We start from the raw sequence: 22,956 nt of genomic DNA on the forward strand, positions 1-22,956 counted from the left end.
AAAAAATAAGCCGCCGAATTCGATTTAGAAGAAAGCTCGAAACACAAATCAATCGCTATACATTGAGCAAAAATTTTACATCAATAATTAGGATTTACAGATGTGGAAAAATAAGATGGATTCGAACTCAATACTGTTCCTTGGCCCTTAATAATATGATTTATTTTTGTTACCATCAAGGGTATTAATATTATGATACTTTAGGGGTTAATGTGTTAAATGTCTGAATTATCCTCTTCGCATTATCACAAGTTAGCAAACTTGATGTATTATTTGTCAAAAAATTTGCAACATTGTGTTGACAAATGTCCAAACCATCTAACGGTGAAATATCTCATCATCCGCACAAGTGATTCATTTATCACAGCCATCATTTAGCACTGACGCTCAAACGGCCTTGTCAAGAGAGCATCCTGACCGTTTGATTCGAAGTGGAAGACACACAATCTTGGCCCCACAAACACAGTTTAAACACATTCTCACGATCCCACTAGCCGGGAGCTACAATCTCTCTCTGATTGTACCGTGCTAACCACTCCCCGAACACGCGCGTGGTCACGTGACCTCCCAATACCAACACACGCTCTCTCTCTCTCTCACCGCCCCACCCTCCCCTTTGTTACATTTTGTTTCACATTTTATTTCATCTCTACACTCTTAGTGTTACATTTTTTTTTTCCCTTCATTTCGCTGTTGAAAGGAAAAAAAGAGGAAAAAAAAAAGAAACTAAAATTTCGTTCAAAACTAGCATACAACAACAACCGTTAACTCATCTTTGCAATCGCATGCTGTCGGAGCTACGGCTCCACTAACGGAGCCCCAGCTCAAGATAAATCAAATCAATTTTTAAAAATTAATTTCGCAAACCAGCATCAGATCTCTTCATCTTAAAGATGTCCAAAAAATGGGGTAATATCGGCGCCTGGGCCGCCGAGGCCGAGCGAGCCGAAGCCGAAGAACGTGAAGCCGCAGCCGCAGCAGCTGCATCCGGAGGCGCCGCAACGCCCGCCGAGTCGCAAAGCTTTCCTAGCCTGAAAGAAGCCGTTAGCGCCAAGCCCAAGAAGAAGAAAATGTCTCTATCGGAATTCACCATGGGCGCATACTCCGCCTCCGGCGCACCTGACCGCTCCTCCAACCGCCTCACGCCCAACGAGATGATCCACCTCCCTACTGCTCCCAGAGAACGCTCTGCTGAGGAAATGCAGCACGGTCGCCTCGGCGGCGGCTTCTCCTCCTACGGCCGGCCCTCACGAACCATGGGCATGGGAGACCGCAACGACTCATGGGGAGGTGGTAATAGACGACCGTATGGCGGATTCGACGAAGAGCATCCACAACGCAGGGGTCCACCTCCTAGGGTTTCGGATTTGGACCAACCTTCGAGAGCCGACGAAGTCGATAATTGGGCGATGGCCAAGAAACCATTTCAGCCGTTACATTCCCAGGATTCTGCCCGTCAAAATCGGTACGGCGGTTTAGGTTCTGGCGGTGGTTTCTCACGTGCCGATGAAGTTGATAACTGGACAACTGCCAAGAAACCGATTATGCCCGCCAGATCCTCTACATTTGGCTCTGGATTTGCTCGTGAAACCGTGCCGGAACCTGATCGATGGACTCGTGGTGGTGGTGGAGGATATCCTCATGAACGGTCCAGATTGAATTTGGATCCGCCGAAACTGGAGGCTAATGATACAGTTGTCGTGAAGACGAATAGACCAAATCCTTTTGGAGCAGCAAGGCCAAGAGAAGAGGTATTGGCGGAGAAGGGATTGGATTGGAAGAAACTGGAAATGGAGATGGAAACAAAGAAGGCCACGAGTCGACCCACAAGTGCGCACTCGAGCAGGCCCTCAAGTGCCCAATCGAGCAGGTCGGAGAGTCAGGGGCTGCAGGGATTGGAGAATGTGGTGAAGCCGAGTAGGCCAAAGGTGAATCCATTTGGAGATGCTAAGCCTAGGGAAGTTTTGTTGGAGGAACGGGGTCAGGATTGGCGTAAGATTGATCTTGAATTGGAGCGGCGCAGGGTTGATAGGTTTGTGTTTTCATATTGCATTCTCTATTTGTCCATTGCAAGTAACTGCACTGCTATATTAGCTTTGGTGTTGGTGTGTTTGTCATTAAATGTTGTTGGTGGAGATTGTCTGATTGTAATTAGGTGATTGTTTCAGTGGGGTGATTTTGGTTTCTTAATTGATGTTAGAACGATCAGAGGACGTAGTGTTCACTGGTAACATTTTGAAATGTGACATAACGAATAATTGCTGAGGATGACAATACATTAACAGTTTGGAGCCATTTTCATCCTGGAGCTGTAATGTCATGTGATTGTTTTTCCCAGTTAGCTGGATCTTCTGGTCCATGCATAATGATTTGACTAACAAACCTTGTTTGTTGGTTTATATTGTATTAATGATGTAATACTTTCTAAAATTTCATTTGGTAGGCCTTTTCTTGAAATGGCTGGTGATTATTGCCATCAATGTGATTTGAGCTGGTCCAATGGTTTTTTATTTATAATAAGTTGTTGAAGACTAAGGTGGCTTTCTTTTGTTTTTTTTTAATATCTGAAATCTTAATAGACCTGAATTATGAATAGAGTTGAATGTCTGAATGTGAATGATATGTTTGTTTTTTTGTCTGCATTGCTAGAAACAAATATTAAGTTGTTTTTTTTAACTTAAAAAATTTGAAAGCTGATATTTTTACTTTTGTGTCCTTACAAATTATACATGTTAAACAAATAATAAGCATATCAAAGGACTTAAATAAGATAATATATTATCATAATGTTCAATTCAGTACAACTTTTTCTATTCTAAATTAGTATAGGTTAATCAATTTTATTGTAGCTTATGATGTTTTTATATGGAAAGTATTCATAAAAGATTGTGAAGATAAATAATGCTAATTTGAAGAAAATAAAAAGATAAAAATAATAATAGCGAAACACTATATTATCGCAAGTTCTAGAGATGGATAATAATGTTATTTATTAAATTTTATTTAGGTAAGGATGAAAATTAATTAATTAGATAGGAATATTTTGGAGAATCTCTTTTAATGATATCATTTAGACTTTTTAGATTAAGCAAAAAGGTTAAAAAAAAATTGGCTTAATAACTTAATGACTGAAGATTTTCATTAAGTTGAAGAAACAAACGGACTTAATGACTTAATTGATTGAAATCAAGTCAATTTAGCCATTAAGTCAAGAAAACAAGCAGCCCCTAAGGCTATAAAGAAATATCTTCACACCCTTTAGGGTAGCTTTTCTGATCATAATACATTAGTTATGTTTTCTAGCATATGCCGAATACACTGAGGCAGTTGTCTTTGATAACTTTCCCATATTGGAAAATGCAAAGACGTCTTAGCTAATAGTTTGTGAATTGGATCTATTTGTGCCCTATGAAGTGAAGTATATGAACCTGAAAACAGGTCATGTGGAACTGATTTATGGAACGTCTTCCTGGTACTTTACATAAGTCATAAAGTGTCCTGATGAAAATTACTATTAATAGCTATTACCTACTAGATGCATGTAAAGCAGCTACTATCATTCCTTTCATGTTGTAAACGATTGCCTTTATTTGCATTTCCTTGTCAGATTTTGTTTATGGTTGAACAGTGGTTTTTGATGATACAAATTAAGCCCTGAGTTTCACTGTGCTGCACAATATGGGCTATGAATTTACTGTTTTGAAAGTTTAATACAAGATAGCTTTTTGTTTATATGTTGAATTGTGGCGTTGACCAACCACGATTAGCATGCAAAGACAAAACATGAAGGGCAGCTTGGTCAGATTGCTGACACATTTCCTTGTCAGATTTTGTTTATGTTTTCTAGCTTATTGTTCAAACTGGTGGCCTACATTTTTTTCCCTTGTTTGGTGGGAGAGAATAATTGCATCCATTTTCTTTTTCCTATTAGATTCAACTGATACAATTGTAGGCTAGGAAAAATATCTTCCTTGACTATCTGTTGTGGGTTTTGACTTGTTATGCGAGTTCCATTGCATGTGTCACACGGTGTCTTTTCCTTCGTATTATTAGTGAGTAATGTTAATGCATCTTGGTGTCTTTCTGAGTATTGACACGTTTATCAAGCTTCGTGATATAAACTACCTCTTTGTTATGAGCAAACTTTTTGTCTTTTAAAGAGTTACTTTTTGCTTTGATTTAAGTTTTGTGTTTTATCACAATTTTTGAATGAATCAGATTACCTCATTTATTTGGCAAGTTAAATCCTTTGGCTTATTAATATTGGGGAATAGTCCAGTGGAACTGGATCTGCCCTGAAGTTTATGTTGTATCACATCACATGCCCATATGTGAGTCAAGGCCTACTTGAGTTGCTAATTATTGGCAGTATGTTTTTGTGAAGATCAAAGAAACTAAAGTTTTCTCTCTTTTACTCCTAACCTCTGGGTTCTCTTTGTCTTGGCTGCTCAATACGTGCCTGTGCATGCAAGTGTATGATAGAGATAATTTGCACCTGATTCCAGTGGCCTGTAGTTTAAGCCACTTGATTGCTGAGGTCTCCTGGAATTCGGCATTTGTTACATAACGTATATAATTGTTATATATTGCAGCAACTAGCATGATCACTTGGGTCTAGCATAGCTGCACGTGAAGCCTTGCCTGGTAACCTAATTGATCCATCTCTCTTAACTTGTAAGATTGGCTTAGCCAATGTGTGGATGATCCATAGATTTTGCTTAATCATTTTAAAACCTGATTCTTATTCCGGAATCTCAACATTTAGTCTCAATGCCAATGCCTTTTGTAGTTCTTATTTCTTTGGTGTCAAACTCACTGCTGATACTTGATTGGGTGATCTACAGTGTACTTGTCATGTATTGGCCTCTAATGTAATGTAAATGTTTCAGGCCTGAAACTGAGGAAGAAAAGACGTTGAAAGAAGAAATCGATTATTTAAAAAAGGAACTTGAGATTAACAGGGAATCACTGCAAGAGTCTGGAGGAGAGCAACCCAGTCTGCATGATAATATACTTAGCAAAGAACAGGAACTGGAAATGCTTGTCAGAGATTTGGATAGCAAAGTTCGGTTTGGGCCGAAAGCCGAAAGGCCTGGTTCTGGAGCAGGTAGGGCAGCCGGCTTTCTTGAGAGACCGCCTTCCCATTCTGGGTCATTTGATGATTCTAGGAGCATGGAATCCTTGGATAGACCTCGTTCACGGGGCATGGGGGATGCGTGGACAAGGCTTGGAGATGACAGGAGAGCATTTCAAGGCAGAGAAAGAGGATTTCTGGGCAGCAGAGACTTGGACAGGTAAAGTGCATTTTTTCATGTTTTCCTGGTCTTGTTTTCGATCTTAGCAGGGTGGCTGGCCTGTCGCCTCTTCTTTTATTTTGTATCTTTCTAAATGTTGGAGAATGGAAGATCTGAGGGATGTATGAAGTATGAACTCATATTTCTCAACATCTTGGATTGCATTCCCTTGCGTATCATAATATATAAAATAGTTTTAATTTCGGACATGGAATGCTGATATCTTTGCTAGTAATTTTCAAGTAAAAGAAATTTAAGACTGAAAATCGTTCAGTAACGATGTTGTATAAAGAATTCTGAATTAGTTGTCAATTAGTGTATGATTACAAAATTGTAGGCGTTCCAAGTTTTATTTCAGTGGAGCCCTTTTGGGGCTTTCTCATTGGAAGATTTTTGTTCAGTTTCGTTTTTCCATTTGGCTTTTTTCGATGATAATGTGGACAACTGTTACCACAATCCACATGTAAAGATTTTTTCTTTATTGGTTAATGCACTTAGCTGTTTCTATTTTTCTTTTCTTTTTCTTTTTTTGATATTAAAACTGTCAATGACACTTGATCTATTATTTTTCAAATAAATTTATGTTAAAATGGCCTCATTAGGCCTTTTTTAAAACTCTACTCCATTTTCAACTGTTAAGTTATTAGCGTCTACTTCCGTATCCCCCAAAGTTCTCTAATCATGGTCTTCCTATACAATATTAATGACAGTACATAATCTTACTGCTGTGTTCTTTGCTTCAGATTCTAGTGTTCTGGATCTGATTGTAATATCTCAGACGTGACTAATGTTGTGTGCCCTATTTGTGGCAGGCAAAGTTCAAGAGAGAGATGGTGAACAACTGGCGGTGTAGATTTATTATCTCCCATGCATTTTGGCAGATCAGAAACAAATAATATTTTCTCTGACTTATTTTAATCTATCGCTTGTTTTTGCTCTAGAGAAATGGAGCTAGGACTATTGAGAACCGGCGTCAGCAAAATCTTGCGTTGATCTATTTGTTACTTCTTGAAGTTGAAACTAATGTAAAATTGCAAAAATTTTCCCCACTTTTTTGTCTGTTCTGAGGCATGAGCCTGTATTGTTCTTAGGACTCAATTTTATTGAACAATGTGGGGCTCGCTAGTTCAATTTTTGTGACAGTCGTTTTGAGTGTTATACAGTTAAATCTTTGGTTTATTCTGTAAGTGGATGCTACTCTTATCTATAAATTTTAATCTCTTGCTACTGTTTTTTTTACCCTATTTATCTGGGCAACTCTGAATTGATTAAAAGACCATTCTATAAATAATGCGGGTACTAAAGGAACATGTTCCCTGGAGCCAGCAACCTTCTAAGCGATTAAAACCTGCACCTCTTAAGCTCTTCATGATATTGTTGTATCATACAAATTGCGAGAAATAAATAAAAGCTGGACCCTGCAGGTTTGTTTTTTTTTTTTTCTGTTCTTAAAAAAAAATCGTGTATTACTTTATTTAAAAAGAATAAAAGAAAAGAAAAAAACGATTACTAATTGTAATGATGCAGTTGTTATGGTGGGTGTTAATTAATTGAGTTGGTGAAGTTTCATATGTTGAAAGTAAGAGATCTTGAATCTTGTTTACATGAACAGGGAGAGATTGAGTTGTTTTGTTATTAAGCTAAACTGAAAAATGATAAATAATCATGTACTTTCTATGAATCTAATGGAAGCAACCAAATAAATAATACGAATAATATAAATAAGCCAAAGTTTAAAGTGACAGAGAAATTAAGGAAGGAAGTGTGAGACGAAAGCAGCAGAACCCTCCATGAGTTTTCATTAAATTCTCAATTGCAAAGGGGGCTACGTATTTATAATGGCCTTTGCACAACAGATGAGCCTTTAATGTTTGATGTTTTGCCAAGTGTCTGACTATTCATTAACTTCGCAAGTTTGCACCAACAGATGATTGGTTGCATTGCATGCATGAAAGTGCAAACATATATGAGAACAATAAAACCAACAGAGATGGCGCTTGTCGTTACTATATTAAATTTAAGCTTACTAAAGATTATCATAACATAGTTCAGTTATTAATTGCTATAATTGGACTATAGCACTTAAGCAGAAGCAGATTTTTGCTTAGAAGGGAAATGCGAGTAGCCCAGGTTGAAGCTGTCCATGCATGAGATAGCAGCATCAGCTGGAGACGGAAAGGGCCTTGGATTGATCCGACAGTGAACAAGGTCAAGAATTTCAAAGCTTTGAATTTGATATTTGGTAACGTCAGCTCCCCTGTTTGTTTCATGGGTCTCCATTCTTATTGTTATGACTTTGCATCGAATAAAGGCTACTACCAGCACTACAAATGTGTGTCAGTGTCACTTTCCGGCATATTCCAGTTTCAAAAAGACATGGGCAGACCAGCAGCATTTGTTTCTTCCTTCACCAAATGGCGTAACTTCTTCCGCAAGGCATCGGGGACGGATCATTCTTGATTTTGTAGGTTAGTTTAATTTGTGTTTTCAATCCTCAGCCTTAGGTGTGGCGCATTCGCCACTTTTATATTCTGTTCTTTCTAATGTTTTTACTTCTTAGACTTTGTTTCGTATTGAGATTGGATATCTATAGTTTAAAAATTATTGCATTAAAGTCGTAGATAAACACTAATTATTGAAACTTAAAAGTTAAGTTATTTTAATCTATCACTTATAATATAGTGAAACACCTATAGTATCATTATTATTTTTATTAAAATTATATTTAAAAGTCATATTTATTAGATAACACTAATTTTTATTTCATGAATATAACATTTTTTCTACAGCACCTTAATTAATTCCAAGGCGTTAGTCTTATTGGGGATAAAATTATGCTATTAGTTTCTTTGCTAACTAAAGCGTGTTTGATAAACATTTGATGTTGTGATGTTGAGTTAATTTTATCGCATACCTATATAATTATACACACACACACTATATTTGTTAATAAAATTATATTTATCACACGCTATCAACTTTTATTCTATAATTACAATTTTTTTTAGTAGTTATGACTTAAAAACTATAATACCTTTATGCTATACAGCCTAAGTCTTAATGTATATTAATTAGATGATAGCTCTTCACTCTTTGCCGTTTGTATTGCTACATCTATAACAGTGAATTAATTGGTATAAAATTAGCTTTACGATATATGTCGTGTTTGTTAATTTATTTTATATTAGAAAGAAGCGTAAATGCATGATGAAAGCTACTTGCATCATCAATTTAGGGACCTGTTTGTCTGGAATTGAACCAACTAAATTCATTATAGACAATTTAGTAGCACACGGATGCAATAAGTGAAGTTGGGGTTATATTTTGAATTCAGAACAGCCTGTTCCCATTGTTAGCCATTGTGGCTGTGAAACAAAAGTTCTAGTTGAATATGACTTTTCAATAATATTTTATACAAAATAATAAAAATAATAAAAGTATTTTATCTCACAATTATGAAATAGAAGTTTATCAAACACTTTGGACTGAATTTAAAAGTCATAGGTGCTCCACATCAATATAGCGGATAAGCAATGTTTGATTTGCTTTCTCTAATCCTCGGAGCGAATTGATTGGACCCTTTTTTTTTTTTTTTTGGGAACCTGTATCATCAAGTTGACATTATTTTATTTTAGTACCCTGCTAATGCAACCATATTATATTACAACTAGTAGTTGAGGGTAATAGCAGCACATTAGTTTAATTGTTTTCTTAAAGAAAGTACTAGTAACATCTTTTGTCTTACGATTCTTAGATCCAGTTCAAGAACCATAAAATTTCTCTATCTCAATCTGGAACTAGCAATTCAGTAACTTTGTTTTTGCTTGACCTAAAGAAGGTCTAACAATCAAAAGGATAAAGCCTCCATGGACTGGTTAAGAATTATCAGAAGGAAGAGATGGAGAGGCCTCTGGAAATTTAAGAAGAGTCTAATAGCATTGATGACAGGCATCGTTTTGGTTGTTCCGTTTCTAAGTTCCTCGAATGCTTGTAGCTTTCCAGCAATATATAACTTTGGAGATTCGAATTCGGACACAGGTGCTGTCTCTGCTGCATTTGGTCGGGTACCTTTCCCCAATGGCAAAACCTTTTTCGGTAAACCTTCCGGAAGGTTCTGTGTCGGCCGTCTGATCATTGATTTTATAGGTAACTCTAGTTGTATATTCATTTTATCCATATTGCAAGGAGATTTTATTATTTGAATTCAGTAATAGGTCTAATAATAGTAGGATTGAAGGTCTGTTTAAGATGAGGTGTTGTGATTTTTTAGTCCACAGTTGTTGTGACATGGAATAACTAGCTGTTAAGTTTACAATGGAAATCTAGTTCTTGCTCCGATATGATCAACTATGTTTCTGGTTTTGAGTAATATCACAAGGAACAAAATTTATGTGCACTTTATATTGCACACTCCCATTTCCCACCGTGCAGCTGAGAGGTTGGGGCTACCATTCTTGAATGCATATCTTGATTCTTTACAACCAAATTTCCAACATGGAGCAAATTTTGCTGCTAGTGGATCTACAATTCAGCCAGTGGATGGTAAATTATTTGGGGCAGGTTTTAATCCTTTATCTCTCAATATTCAACTGTCGCAGTTTGAACAGTTGAAAGAACGATCTACGGAGTTGTACAATCAAGGTTAGAGATATTCAAACACTAGGGAAACATGAGAATTACTTCTTTTGATTAGTCTTGATGCTTCTTTGGCCTTATGAGTTCTATCTTTTCAGCCAAAACCTCACAAATCAAAAGTAATCTCCCGAGACCAGAGGACTTCTCAAAGGCACTTTACACGTTAGATAGTGGACAGAATGATCTTCAATTTTGGCTTGAATCAATGAGAGAGGAGCAAGTTAAGGCATCCATCCCCAATATAATCGACCACTTTGCTTTGGCTATTGAGGTAAGCAGCTCCCACAAGATGCCCCAATATGAAAGTTGGCCCTAAATAGATAGAGGAGGGTATTCCCTAAAACAACCAATTTGCTTTTGAATTGTTACAGAAACTTTATCAAGAAGGAGCAAGAAAATTTTGGATACATAATACTGGTCCCATTGGCTGCTTGCCCTCAATGGTTATTAAGTATCCTCCGAAGCCTGGCAACGCAGACCAAAATGGCTGCATTAGGCCTTTCAACGAGGTGGCACAAGAGTTCAACAAGCAACTTACAGACAGAGTTTCCCGACTAAGAGCCCAACTTCACGATGCAGTGCTCATTTATGTTGATATTTACTCAGCTAAATATACTCTAATTACTGAAGCAAAGAAACATGGTATGTTGTGATTTATATTATCATCTGTGATTTCGTTTGACTGTCTCATTAAACTAGCTTGAGATAGGGAACATGTTTGATTCAATTGCAGGCTTTGTTAGCCCATTTGAGTATTGTTGTGGGAACTGGAGGGAACATGATGCTAAATGCTGGGAGAAAGTTATATTAAATGGAACTAAAGTTGGTGCGGCTATATGTAATGATCCTTCAAAATATATTAGCTGGGATGGCATACATTATACTGAAGCTGCAAATCACTGGATAGCCAACCGGATTATGGATGGCTCATTCTCGGATCCTCCTGGTTCAATCCCCAATGCATGTATGCAATCCTAAAAATGACCAAAGGGATCAAATCCAGAGTCACTGGTTCCGTAGACCAGCGACTTATCCATTGGCGGGGTCTATTCGTCATGATAACATTTTATCCAAATCATTATACCGAAATTACAATTAGGGAATTTTGTTTTTGAATAAACAGAGGACAGATCGAACTTGAATAGTAGTAATTGGTGCATCATTTTGCGGATTACGCTACTGACCAAATCCAAATGCCAACCGTCTTTAGCCTGTCTTATCCTGACACAAGAGATGAATCAATTAGACTTTATCTCCCATAGTGTATAAGTAGCCAACGGATATGATTCTAAAACCTTCAGAAAAAGGAATCAAAATTAAAACATGTTTTAACGAGAAACTGCTACGTGCCAACCCCAGTGACAATTTGATCCGTGCAATCACTTACCCAACTTGACACACCAGACAGCCTCACTAAAGATAACAAAGCTAAAGCTCCAAAAAGTAACCCACGTCACTCAACAAACTCTATCCAGCTGATTACGAAAACAGTTGCCTTTTCAGATTAAAATGGTTCATAACCCTCCCCAGATTGGATTTCACCATGTGTATGATAGCTTTGATTTTTTGCATTAAAAATATATATAATAATGATGAGTTTTGGATAACTGTTACGATACAAATGGCAAATATGCTGATTTCTCCTTGGTCAAGTTTTCCTTGTAAGGACACTTTGATCAATGTAGGAAACTCCTTTTATCAAACCTGTTAATGCGGCCATTTTATCTTAACTTATTATATACGAATTATCCAAACATGGCCTAGTACTTCAAAATCGATACCCTCCAAGGCAATTAGATCTGTGATAATTAAACTTAGCAAATCCTCCTCCCCAGAACCGCCGGAGTAATTAAATATATCCCCAAGGATAAGATTAACAAGATTCTAAAAATCATCATCATATCACATTAACCTTCTAGTTCCTGCATTTACAAAGCTGCCCCCAACAATAAAAACCAATCAGAACACTCAAATGCCACTACATTTCTAGAAACGTAAATTCAAATATTTTTTGGCCCCGTTGCGCAGCACGCACGCCTCAACCTCAAGAGTCTTTATATTCCAAATTTCCTTCAGCGTTACAATAGTAATACTCTTCGCCCACTGAGCCCTTTTGAATTCACACTAGCCTCATGGGGTCACGTTCCTTTTCACCTCCTATCACCATCTTAGTGCTGGTCTTATTGAACTTCACTCCCTGTTTGGCCTTGGCCAAAACCAGTCAGTGTAAATTTCCAGCCATCTTCAACTTCGGTGACTCGAATTCAGACACCGGTGGCTTGTCCGCAGTCTTTGGTCAGGCTGGTCCCCCTCATGGCATGTCATTCTTCGGCGGCCCCGCCGGGCGTTACTGCGACGGCCGCCTCATTGTTGATTTCATAGGTATACATAAATATTCTTGTTTAATTTGATGGGATTTTAAGGAAAAAAAAAAGGATTAATAGTTAATGTTACACAAAAATTTCTTAACAAGGTAGTGAGGTGTCCGATGAGTAGAAGAAACAATGTGTTGTCTTTTTCACGTGGAATGTTTGATAATATCCACCGACGCTATCAAAATCAAAATCAAAAGCTTCATCCACTTTTAGATTTGGTCCCACGCTGTAACTTCTAATGTAGAGCACGCATGCAGCTTGTCCCTTTTTTTTTTTCTTTTACTTTTATCTTCAATTATTTCAAGCGTGACAAAGATATTTTTAATCATGTAACATTTTATTATTTATTTATTTACTTATTTATTGTGAAAAAATAAAAAATTTCAGCTGAGGCCTTTGGGTTACCGTACGTGAGTGCATATCTTGATTCGATCGGCAGCGACTTTTCTCACGGAGCCAACTTCGCGACGGCAGGATCAACGGTGAGGCCCCAGAACACGACTCTTCGGGAAAGCGGCTTCAGCCCCATCTCATTAGACGTTCAGTGGAATGAGTTTTATGACTTTCATCGTAGATCCCAAATTGTTCGCAACCATAGTGGAGCCTACCAAAAATTATTGCCTGATCTTGATGCAGCTTTGAAAAGGCTGCCTAAGGCTGAAGATTTCCCTAACGCCTTGTACACATTTGACGTTGGCCAAAACGACCTCACTGCTGGCTACTTCGCTAACATGACCACCGATCAAGTTAAAGCATACGTCCCTGAAGTTGTCACTCAGCTCCAAAACGTTATCCGCGTAAGTCATGTGTATTATTTATTTAATTATTGTTTAGTCGTTATTCGATGATTAATTGTTAATTACATACATACAGTACATATACGGGCTCGGAGGTAGATACTTCTGGATACACAATACGGGTCCGGTGGGTTGCTTACCGTACGTATTGGAACGTATTCCGGTGTTGGCCTCACAGGTTGATGAGGCTGGGTGTGCAACTCCTTTCAATGATGTGGCTAAATATTTCAACAGCCAATTGAAACAAGCCGTTGTTCAATTACGAAAGGATTTACCATCCGCTGCTCTCACCTATGTTGATGTTTATTCTGTTAAATACGCTCTCTTTCACCAGCCCCAGAAGCACGGTTAGTATATCTTTTAATTCATTAACTAATTAATTGCTGATCGTAGGTCAAAAGTAATTTATTGCACCTGCACAGGGTTCAAGCAATCGATAAGGAATTGTTGTGGGCGTGGCGGGAGGTACAATTACAACATCAATGTGGGGTGTGGGCAAACCAAAATGGAGCACGGGAAGCAAGTGCTGCTGGGGAAGCCGTGCGACGATCCTTCAGGTTATGTTGTGTGGGACGGCGTTCACTTCACTCAGGCGGCTAACAAGTTTATTTTTCAACAAACCGCTGGTGGTGCATATTCGGATCCGCCAATTCCTCTGAATATGGCATGCCATCGAATTGAATGAATAACTGTTCAAGCACGTTAATGAGTTTCATCTGCTCTTCCTCTAATTGTAATTTCCATTTATGCAATGTTAATCTTATCCTATATCTGACCACTACGTGTTTAGTCGCATAAAACCAAAGTTCAAATAGGCAAATTGTGTGTGATAAATGCGGCTCATCATAATTAAGTTTCTAATTTATGGAGACCAGGTCATCACAACTTGCGGATAAATTCTTTATTACTGCTTTGCTTTAGTCAACCTCCACTCTCTCATCTTATATCAATCTCCTCAAATTTCGTCCATCTGTCTCTGTTTTCCTCTTCTTTCATGGAGCCTTGTTACCTGAAATACATAACCCTTAGCCTTAATTTAGCCCTATCCATATCTGCAGTAACATCGTTGCCAAATTCTCCCAAAACTAAAACATCTTTAAAGACTTGTAATTTTCCTGCCATTTTTAACTTCGGTGACTCCAACTCCGACACCGGCGGTCTATCAGCGGCATTTGGACAAGCCCCATATCCCAATGGAGAGACATTTTTTCACTCCCCCGCCGGACGTTTCTCCGACGGGCGTCTGATTATTGATTTTATAGGTACTCAAATCTTACTTCCAAGTTCTTTTTTTCTTTTTTCATTTCATGTTTTAACTCTCCGTCCTCAGGGTAACATGCATGGTTAAATCAAATATTGTTGGCTAGCTTGAACCTTGGATCTTTAATAATTTCTCACGCAAACGATAATTGTTGCACGAAAATTCTCGCAAGAATAAAAAAATTTTAAAAAAAATTCTACCACTCTTTTAATTTTCAAAATATTCGAGAGGCATAGATCTCAAGAACATTGGTCCACGAACGGTGCAAGTTTTGACGGTCATGAAAATAGCTAGCGACACAACAGATTTGGATTATTGTTCTGTAATTTTTGTGAAATCAATTATTATATTTTAAACAGTGCAGCACGTGATGTGATACCAATAATTAAAAATGAGAAACATGCATAATGATGATTTGACTTTTTATCACCCAGATATTAACATTGGGTAGCTATAATTTAAATATTATATTATTAAAATATTTAATAAATACTAATTGTTATAATTTAAAAATTAAGTTGTTTTGATCCATTATGGGTATGATGAAAAATTTATAATTTTTTTAGTTAAAATTATTATTCAAAAGTCACATTTACTATATATTATTAACTGTTTTTATAAATTTAATTTTTAAAATAATTATATCTTAAAAGTTATAATACCTCACAATCAAATAGGGTCAACGTTTTTTTTTTTTACGTTAAATTGGAATCTTTATCAACAAAAGTGAACTTGAATAGTTGCACGTGAGTTTTTGCCGGACATAATTCTTATCATCGAGGGTGCTGCAATCTAATTAAATTTAGTTTAATTGAATCTATTTTATTGTTAATTAGATTATAATTTTTATCTTTGAAAAAAAAAAAGAAATTAGAATTTGATTTTACAGCTCAAGGATTGGGACTCCCTTATCTTAGTCCATATCTCGATTCTGTGGGGTCAAACTTCAGCCACGGAGCTAATTTTGCCACTGCTGGCTCCACCGTTAGACCTCAAAACACAACCATGTCTCAGAGTGGATACAGTCCCATTTCAATAGATGTTCAATTTGTTCAGTACTCAGATTTCCGTCGAAGATCTTCAGTATTTAGAAAACGAGGTGAACACATTCATGCGTAATTACCTTAATAAGAACATTATTAATGTCACTCAATGTATATATATTGCTGGGACAAAAATGGATTTAATCTTTCGAATATATTTTACTCTGGCAACAGGAGGGGTTTATGAAAAATTGCTGCCCATGGACTACTATTTCGCCAAGGCTCTGTACACGTTCGACATTGGCCAAAACGATCTCACTTCTGGTTTCAAACAGAACATGACGTTTGATCAAGTTAAGGCTTATATTCCTGATGTGCTGCGCCAGTTCTCCAATGTCATTAAGGTAAAAAAAAAATAAGACTAAGACAAAACAAGCAGACCCGTTTTCTTTTTCTTCATGAATAATAACAAGGTTGTAATTATTAATGTTGTTTTGGTTCATTGATTCAGAATGTGTATGCACAGGGGGGCAGATCATTTTGGGTTCACAACACTGGCCCATTGGGCTGCCTCCCTTATACTTTGGACCGCTTTCCAATAATGGCGGCCCGGATTGATAACCACGGCTGCGCCACCCCGTTCAATGACGTGGCTCGCTTCTTCAATAGTAGATTGAAAGAAGCTGTGGTTCGGTTAAGGAAAGATCTTCCTTTGGCTGCAATTACCTACGTTGATATTTACTCTGTCAAACATTCTCTCATCACTCAAGCCAAGAAACTAGGTAATGAGCTAGACATTTTCGCTTAATATGACAAATACAAAACCCTAAAGTCAGTGGTCATCGAATATTTTAGCTTTTTTCTTTCGTTATAATCTTTACAAATTAGAAGCCAAACGATCTAAATTCTTTGATTATAAAATTAATAACTTTGTTTAGATTATATTGATAATTTGTCACGATGGTTGTTGTGATGTGTAGGTTTTGAAAACCCTTTGCTAGCCTGCTGTGGGCATGGTGGGAAGTACAATTACGACAAGAACAGGAAATGCGGGAGCAAGGTTACCGTAAATGGCAAGGAAATAGTGGTTGCAAAATCCTGCAAAGTTCCATCAGTTCGGATAAATTGGGATGGGGTCCATTACACAGAAGCAGCCAACAACTGGGTTTACGATCAAATTATTAATGGCTCGTATTCAGACCCACCGATTCCAATGAAAATGGCTTGTCGCGTAATGGACCACTGATTTTCCTTCGCCTTTTTATTTTTCTAAAAGCACTTTTCAAAAGTTGTGTGTGGAAGAACCAGCTTTTGCGCATAGGAAAAAGGTTTCGTTTTTTTGGGCTTCGTTTCTAGCTAACGAGAGATACACTTTGGGTGTTTGGTCCACCATTTGGCCCAATTTATGTAAGGTCTCTATCTTTCGGTGCATTACATGCACGTGGCAGGCACGTTGTAATGGTTTTCTTTTTTTTTTTTTTTCCTCTTTTAGCCAAAAGGTTATGGTGTTAAACTTAAAATTGTGTTTAAATTTATATATTTGAATTTCCCCGTTTAACAAAATAAGAAACCAGCAGTAGATTCCATTTGCGCTATATATGTATGTACACACACACACACACACACACACACACAAAAGCTATTATACTGATTGAGTGCAACTCTGCTTGCTTCCATCACCATCAATTGTATTTTGCACATGATCCCAAATATAAGCTGCCTTTGCTGAACTAGACATGTATGTTGATATTGCTCACCTTTTTTGACGCACATAGCCACATACACACACAAATTCAGAAAATGATAACCATAGAAACTACATTAAGTATGATATAAACCCTAGATTGGTATTGAGATTGGAGAAATTATTGGGCATGGAATGCATATGTAATCCAATCTGGCTTATCCTATCTTTAATAATTCCAGCTCTCTTCGGGGCCCATGTGTTGGAGACCAAAACTCCCAGTCTCATTGACCAGCGTCCCAAAAATCCTAAGAGACTAAGTGATGATGATGTGGATTATCATATGATATCATGATGGTACTGAAAAAGATCACTTATCCACTCATCATTTTCATTTTACTCTACCTTCCAAGCATATAGAAACAAGCAAAACCCGGAAGACACCCCTGCTGCATTATCATCATCATTCTCTGCAGATGATGGATCATGACTGCAGAATTCGGCCAACTTTGCTGCTGATGATTCCGGAGACGAAGGAGTTGATTTTGATGCTGATGATGATGTAACTGCAACTGGCTTGAAAATGAACAAACCATGCCTTGGACCAGACCCAAATAGCCAGTCATGAACATCCCAATAAACTTCAACTCTAGTTTTGCTTATATTGATAAACTCATTGCCTCTGAACTTCCAATGCAGATGCCTAACATGCACCGCTCTCTTCCCATCAACTCTTATTTCCAATTCAGGATCAAACCCACCTAGATTGCTGTCACAATTGATGTTATTATTACACTCAACTGAGATATCATGTAGTGGTGCCTTCTCTTGAAACTTAACTCTTGTAGAGAATTTCTTCTTACCAAACACATGTTCCTTTCTTGAAACCAACGTAGGTTCAATAAGAGAAGGCCTGCAACCTGTCTTTCTAAAGGCGTCTTTTTTCAAATCACCAAGAAGTAAAACAACCTCTTCTTCACAAACAATGGCAACATAGTAATCCGATCGTGGCTCTGTCTCCCCATTGAACTTTGCAGCTTTAAGGTCCCAAAAGATATCAACAGCTCTACTGTCTACTGTAATGTGTTTGGAGCCTTGTTTTCTCCAGAAGTACCATGGCTTCAGTTCAACTTTACACCGATAATGTTCATCTCCATCAGGTCCTTCAACAGAAACAGAGAGACCATGTAGCAGCAAATTCTTGCACCAGGTGACGGTGATCAAACGACATTCACCAGCAAGCTTTGTTCTATAAACAGACATGAATACACTCTGCCCTGACCTGGCTACAGTAGCCGGATCATCAGCTTGCCTTTCACCAGATGAAAAGCAAGCAGGAATTGCAATTGAATCATGCATGGTACTTGAGAGAATGAGCAGAGAGAATTGATTTGGTTTATATAGAAAATGGGAAATGGATATATTTTTAAGTGGGAAGAATAATATAATAATGAACGGATCAGGATCTCACCCACTAGATCTGACGCATTGATGCTGCCAGAGTTTCTGTTGGCAGCTTGTTATCATCAAGAGGAAAATGCTCAACTTCTAAGCTGGCAGTTTTTAAAGGATGGAGGCAATACTAGAATGATGGAAGGGAAACATATTTTCTATTCAACTAAATGAAACCCAAGTAATCTTATTTCATCAGTTTCTTTCTTTTATAATTTTTCTTTCTGTTTGTGCCAAATACGAATGCACCTTTTCCGTCTTCGATGTGGGTTGGCTTCAATGATAGGAGTCATCCCAATAAAATTAAATTAACTTTTTCGTGCATGGTAAAAAGCGAGCATACACTTTTTCAGCAGATTTGAAGTTTATGTGAAAATGCACCTCAAAAAGTAGCTCATATAGGAGAAAAAGTGGGGCCCTTTCATGCATGAGAGCATGTGGGTGGGCGCAAAAATGAGGCTGGCCGAATATGTTAAAAAATAAAATAAATTTGGAACTATAATAATAATAATACATTGCCAAACGAAAAAGGAACCATATGCCTGGGTTTCTTCTTCAGCTATATTTGAAATTTGGGCAAAATATTTAGGGGAAAGCGATTCTGAAATCCCAAGGATTCTGCAGAATTTGCAGCATATCCTCTCTCTATCTTGAATTGAGCAGTGACATGGAGATAAGTACATAGTAATCTTCACTTCTCTGGATGTGAACATAAAAGATCAAAAATAGATATGCTTCATTATATGAAACGCTCTCCTACAACTCACTTATTCATACATCTACATGATTAATGATGATGTCTGAGTAATGGTATGACGTAATTCGTAGATCCCTAGATCCTCTTTAATTGGGCGTCTTCAAGTACCTTCCTAAATTCAGTTCATTAAAAATGCAAATGGTGGCAGTGAAGTTAGGAATGAATACTAGATGCTGACGAAATTGAACTTGCATTCATAATCAATTAATTCTCAACAGTTTTTTCCTACAAAAAGAGATCCGAATTTTATGTTACCAATCAGAAACATCACCGCCGAATGACGCTGCTCTTTCACTGTTGACTGATGTTGTGTGCAACTCCACAACATGGAGCCCATCCTAGTTTATTGTAATGGTTCCAAATATACAAGAGAGAGATACTTTGGAGTGTAACTAATCATTGTGGCTAGCCCAGTTACAGAAAACTCAATCAGCTGGTGCATCTAAAGCGGTTTAAATCAATTATCATCACAGTGATGTCATCCAAACTACCCCTACTCATGGCAAGGTTTGCGAGCTCCTTGCAAGCAGCCATAAGTCCTGAAGAAGCAGGACTCTTCTTGTAGTCAGTGTTCTCTTGACTCGAGGACTCGGTCTTTACATTTATTCGCTTGATTATTGAAATTCTTCTTGACTTTGAAGAAGGTGATCCAAGTTCAGAAGCAAAGTCATCTTCACTAATTGTCTTCTTACATCTGGGTGACAGACTTGCATCTTTTGCTTGCTTGACCAGCGAGACCCTTCGTATCTTTGAAGATGGACTTACATTCACACAGCCATAGTCCTCATCATCGTCTTTACTAAAATCTCCTAAGGTTCCTATTGCTTTCCCAGCTAACAACCGTTTCACAATATCAACAGCTTCTTGGTTACCAACCTGGGAAAAGAAGTCAGAGGTCAAAATAAAAAATCAAGCGAAGTTATAATCATCTTTAACAGTAACATAAAATCCACATTTCTGTGCACAGTGCATAACATAAGAAAGCAACACATTGAGGATCTTCACATTACAATTAGATTTATGGCTTAAGTTGAGAAACAAGCCAATTTCATTTTAGAAGGATCACTTGACTACAACCTTATGTTAGAAAGGAAAGTATTTCAGACAGGCACAGGTTACTAAAAACTTTACTAAAAAGAGACAAGAGTCTGATGGCTCGATTTGTCTTCACATTTTGTAGATTAAATAAAAAAAATTTTGCTGTAGACTTAAGTACCTAACCTACCATATTGTCAGCTTAAAAAAAACCGTTGGTATTATGCAAAAAATGAACCATACAAAAGACCTTTTTTTTTTTTTTTTTGGGATAAGAACCATAAGAAGGACCTTAAACAAAAGAAGATTAAACCATTTTGCACAAGCAATTACATAAACAAAAAAAACACAACCGGCAGGGGCACAGCAGAGTGCCACTTCTTACCTCATCCCAGAATCCATCAGAAGCCAACACAAGAAACTCCATGTCTGAACTAAAATTGAGAATTTTTGTATCAGGCTCAGCCAGTACCCAGTTCTTCAGATGAGCATTTCCTATACTTCTCGACACAGCAAGTATCCCATGAACTCTCCAAGCTCCTCGGTGGAATTCGACGTAGCCCCCCTGAAACACATTATCAATAAAAGCCATCAAAATGAATCTGAGCTCCACACTTCTAATTTTGACCACTCAAAAATAACCCACCTCATTCTCTATTCGTTTGCGTTCATCCTCTCTCCCTGCTTTATGATCATTTGTTAGGGCTTCAGCCACTCCTCCCCTACAGAGGACAGCTCTGCAATCTCCCAAGTTTGAGACTACAACATCATGCCCCTCGATAAAGGCTGTGACGCAGCAGGCACCACTGACTAGACCCTGCATTTATTCACACACTGATTCAAACATATCTGCAAAATAAAACATGAAGAAATATAACAGAAATGGTTAAAAAAATGATGCAGGCATCTCCCACACACACACACACACTATGCAAGTTCTAAGTTCAGAAGGCTATAACCAAATCAGCCAATCTAATGTATTCCTTCTAGCTCAAATCTTTGCAGCCTGTTGGTGTCTATTTAACAATATCGGTATAAGAAATACCAGAGAAATGCCATTAAATGTAATAGAGATTGCCAGCATACAGTCTAGTCTAAATACAATAAACAAAAGGATTCTTAATTTGGTCATATGCGGCCACAGGCGAAGGAACGTTGATCAGTTTCATTATTAGACCAATGTCCCCTCTATAACTGTATTTAGCCAGCAGCTTTTGTGGACAAAGTATAAAGGAAAACTTAGGAACGAAGATTTCTAATTTCCAATTTGTTTGGGTTGACTTGAATTTAAGATGTTCATATTGAATCTTACCTAATAATTTATTTCAATTTCAAAGACATTGAATGAATAATAATTGCTAGGAAAGCAAAATTCACTAATTCACCAAAAAAAAAAAAAAAATAGACAATTACCTGTTTCAAAAACTCCGCGTCTGTTTTAAGATAACCAGCTTTAACAGCTTCCTCCTTATCTCCTGTACAAGTCTTCATCATTTCAAAAATATTCGTGTGCAAATTCTCCGCCACAAACTCTGCAGCCATTTTGCCTCCATGTCCATCATAAACACCAAAGAAACTCTAAACATAAGCAACAAAAGAATGTCTCAGCAAAACAAACAAATAAAAGAAAGAAAAATAGGAAAATAGGGAAAAAAAAAAAAAGCGATTACTTTATTAGAGTTGCCATGCAAGCAGGAAATGATCTTGTGGGTATCTTCCATGAACTTTTTCTTGCCTTTGAGGGAAGAAACAGCGACGCCAATCCCACTGAAAGAAACGGCATCGTCTTGAACTAGGGGCGACGTCAAGTCTTTGAACTTGAGCTTATCCCTTTGGATTTCTTGCAAAACATTGGGGATCTCAATCTTGGGCGGTCTCTTTCTCTTTAAGGAAACACTTGAAGAGTTAGCAGCGTTTGGCTTCTTCTCCATTTTTGCTTCAAAAGGTGAACGCGAGTTGTCGTCGTCGGCCATTGCAGTTGTTGCTGGAATGCTTGGCATTAAGACGTAAGGGAGAGGGAGAAGAGTGCTGCTAACGGCTATAAAAGAAAGAGGGGGGAGAGAGAAACAGAAAGGAAAGGAGAGGAGTGTTTGTTGTTTCGTTTTTGTTTGTGTTTGGAGTCAAATAAAAAGGTCAAAGGGGATAGCTTCCGCTCGAGCCGTTGGGCGATGGGGGTAGTCTAACCATTAGTGGGTCAAACTTTGACTGCACACTTGGTCGGTTGTGTTTTGAGAGACGTGGGAGGGAAAACAAATCCTCCAAAACTCCGTCCTAAATTTGGCTACAGGCTTTTCTTTTGTGTGAATTAATAATTATTTGGATATTATCATATCAACAAACAATTTCCTTTGAAAATATTTGCTACTGGCATGCCCACGAATCATTGATATCGCTTAAATTGAAGTTGTTTAATTTATCTCTTGCGTAATTTTAAATTTAAAAGGCCTTTATATTATTAAATAATTATAAATTTAGGCAGCTTTTCTTTATAAACTTAAAACATCTTAAATCCATTATTTTTATACTTATGACCTTGAAAATATTATATATATACTTGAAGTTGTATATATTTACAGTGTTATCTAGTACAATAATTTTTGTATGTTATAAATATTTATATGGTAAGCATTTGATAAATAATTTATGAAAAATAATTTTCATAACATTATTTTTTTACAACTTA

At 37.4% G+C, this 22,956-nt stretch overlaps 4 protein-coding genes across 5 annotated transcripts; 3 read left to right on the plus strand and 1 right to left on the minus strand.

Annotated features, from left to right (window-relative positions):
* Window positions 1-666: 666 nt before the first annotated feature.
* On the plus strand, window positions 667-6,533 carry LOC102618826 (eukaryotic translation initiation factor 4B2). Its single transcript, XM_006483899.4, has 3 exons — window positions 667-2,032; window positions 4,890-5,294; window positions 6,107-6,533. Exons 1-3 carry the CDS (start codon window positions 894-896, stop codon window positions 6,129-6,131), a joined length of 1,569 nt encoding a protein of 522 aa, XP_006483962.1. The 5' UTR covers window positions 667-893; the 3' UTR covers window positions 6,132-6,533.
* A 2,436-nt stretch (window positions 6,534-8,969) lies between these two features.
* LOC102618542 (GDSL esterase/lipase At3g27950) lies at window positions 8,970-11,118 on the plus strand. Of its 2 annotated transcripts, XM_006483898.4 has the most exons (5): window positions 8,970-9,440; window positions 9,726-9,935; window positions 10,028-10,200; window positions 10,301-10,571; window positions 10,663-11,117. In XM_006483898.4, exons 1-5 carry the CDS (start codon window positions 9,161-9,163, stop codon window positions 10,905-10,907), a joined length of 1,179 nt encoding a protein of 392 aa, XP_006483961.1. In that variant the 5' UTR covers window positions 8,970-9,160; the 3' UTR covers window positions 10,908-11,117. The 2 variants fall into 2 exon arrangements, with proteins under 2 accessions (XP_006483961.1, XP_052296028.1); XM_052440068.1 differs by lacking the exon at window positions 9,726-9,935 and having other exon boundaries at window positions 10,663-11,118.
* Window positions 11,119-11,704: 586 nt separating this feature from the next.
* Window positions 11,705-17,320, plus strand: LOC102617790 (uncharacterized). The gene is made up of 9 exons (XM_052439936.1): window positions 11,705-12,311; window positions 12,692-13,101; window positions 13,178-13,448; window positions 13,524-13,784; window positions 13,956-14,363; window positions 15,252-15,461; window positions 15,580-15,749; window positions 15,857-16,127; window positions 16,326-17,320. Exons 1-9 carry the CDS (start codon window positions 12,062-12,064, stop codon window positions 16,589-16,591), a joined length of 2,517 nt encoding a protein of 838 aa, XP_052295896.1. The 5' UTR covers window positions 11,705-12,061; the 3' UTR covers window positions 16,592-17,320.
* On the minus strand, window positions 17,058-22,576 carry LOC102618638 (uncharacterized). Its single transcript, XM_006484261.4, has 6 exons — window positions 21,944-22,576; window positions 21,687-21,851; window positions 20,920-21,090; window positions 20,659-20,838; window positions 19,677-20,114; window positions 17,058-18,370 (listed from the first exon to the last, which is right to left on the minus strand). Exons 1-6 carry the CDS (start codon window positions 22,271-22,273, stop codon window positions 17,426-17,428), a joined length of 2,229 nt encoding a protein of 742 aa, XP_006484324.1. The 5' UTR covers window positions 22,274-22,576; the 3' UTR covers window positions 17,058-17,425.
* Window positions 22,577-22,956: the final 380 nt, after the last annotated feature.

Source organism: Citrus sinensis, chromosome 4 (assembly GCF_022201045.2).
Source record: "Citrus sinensis cultivar Valencia sweet orange chromosome 4, DVS_A1.0, whole genome shotgun sequence".
NCBI classification, from domain to species: Eukaryota; Viridiplantae; Streptophyta; class Magnoliopsida; order Sapindales; family Rutaceae; genus Citrus; species Citrus sinensis.

What these genes read in the sequence shown, in the direction of transcription:
- LOC102618638 (XM_006484261.4), bottom strand. Translation starts at nt 22,273, where the DNA reads ATGCCAAGCATTCCAGCAACAACTGCAATGGCCGACGACGACAACTCG. An exon ending in ACGCGGAGTTTTTGAAACAG is followed by an intron (nt 21,091 to 21,686) that starts GTAATTGTCTAT and finishes GAATAAATGCAG; the next exon opens with GGTCTAGTCAGTGGTGCCTG. An exon ending in GCAAACGAATAGAGAATGAG is followed by an intron (nt 20,839 to 20,919) that starts GTGGGTTATTTT and finishes AATGTGTTTCAG; the next exon opens with GGGGGCTACGTCGAATTCCA.
- LOC102617790 (XM_052439936.1), top strand. Translation starts at nt 12,062, where the DNA reads ATGGGGTCACGTTCCTTTTCACCTCCTATCACCATCTTAGTGCTGGTC. An exon ending in TCACCAGCCCCAGAAGCACG is followed by an intron (nt 13,449 to 13,523) that starts GTTAGTATATCT and finishes GCACCTGCACAG; the next exon opens with GGTTCAAGCAATCGATAAGG. An exon ending in CACTCAAGCCAAGAAACTAG is followed by an intron (nt 16,128 to 16,325) that starts GTAATGAGCTAG and finishes TGTGATGTGTAG; the next exon opens with GTTTTGAAAACCCTTTGCTA.
- LOC102618826 (XM_006483899.4), top strand. Translation starts at nt 894, where the DNA reads ATGTCCAAAAAATGGGGTAATATCGGCGCCTGGGCCGCCGAGGCCGAG. An exon ending in GAGCGGCGCAGGGTTGATAG is followed by an intron (nt 2,033 to 4,889) that starts GTTTGTGTTTTC and finishes TAAATGTTTCAG; the next exon opens with GCCTGAAACTGAGGAAGAAA. An exon ending in GGCAGCAGAGACTTGGACAG is followed by an intron (nt 5,295 to 6,106) that starts GTAAAGTGCATT and finishes TATTTGTGGCAG; the next exon opens with GCAAAGTTCAAGAGAGAGAT.
- LOC102618542 (XM_006483898.4), top strand. Translation starts at nt 9,161, where the DNA reads ATGGACTGGTTAAGAATTATCAGAAGGAAGAGATGGAGAGGCCTCTGG. An exon ending in TCTGATCATTGATTTTATAG is followed by an intron (nt 9,441 to 9,725) that starts GTAACTCTAGTT and finishes CCCACCGTGCAG; the next exon opens with CTGAGAGGTTGGGGCTACCA. An exon ending in TACGGAGTTGTACAATCAAG is followed by an intron (nt 9,936 to 10,027) that starts GTTAGAGATATT and finishes CTATCTTTTCAG; the next exon opens with CCAAAACCTCACAAATCAAA.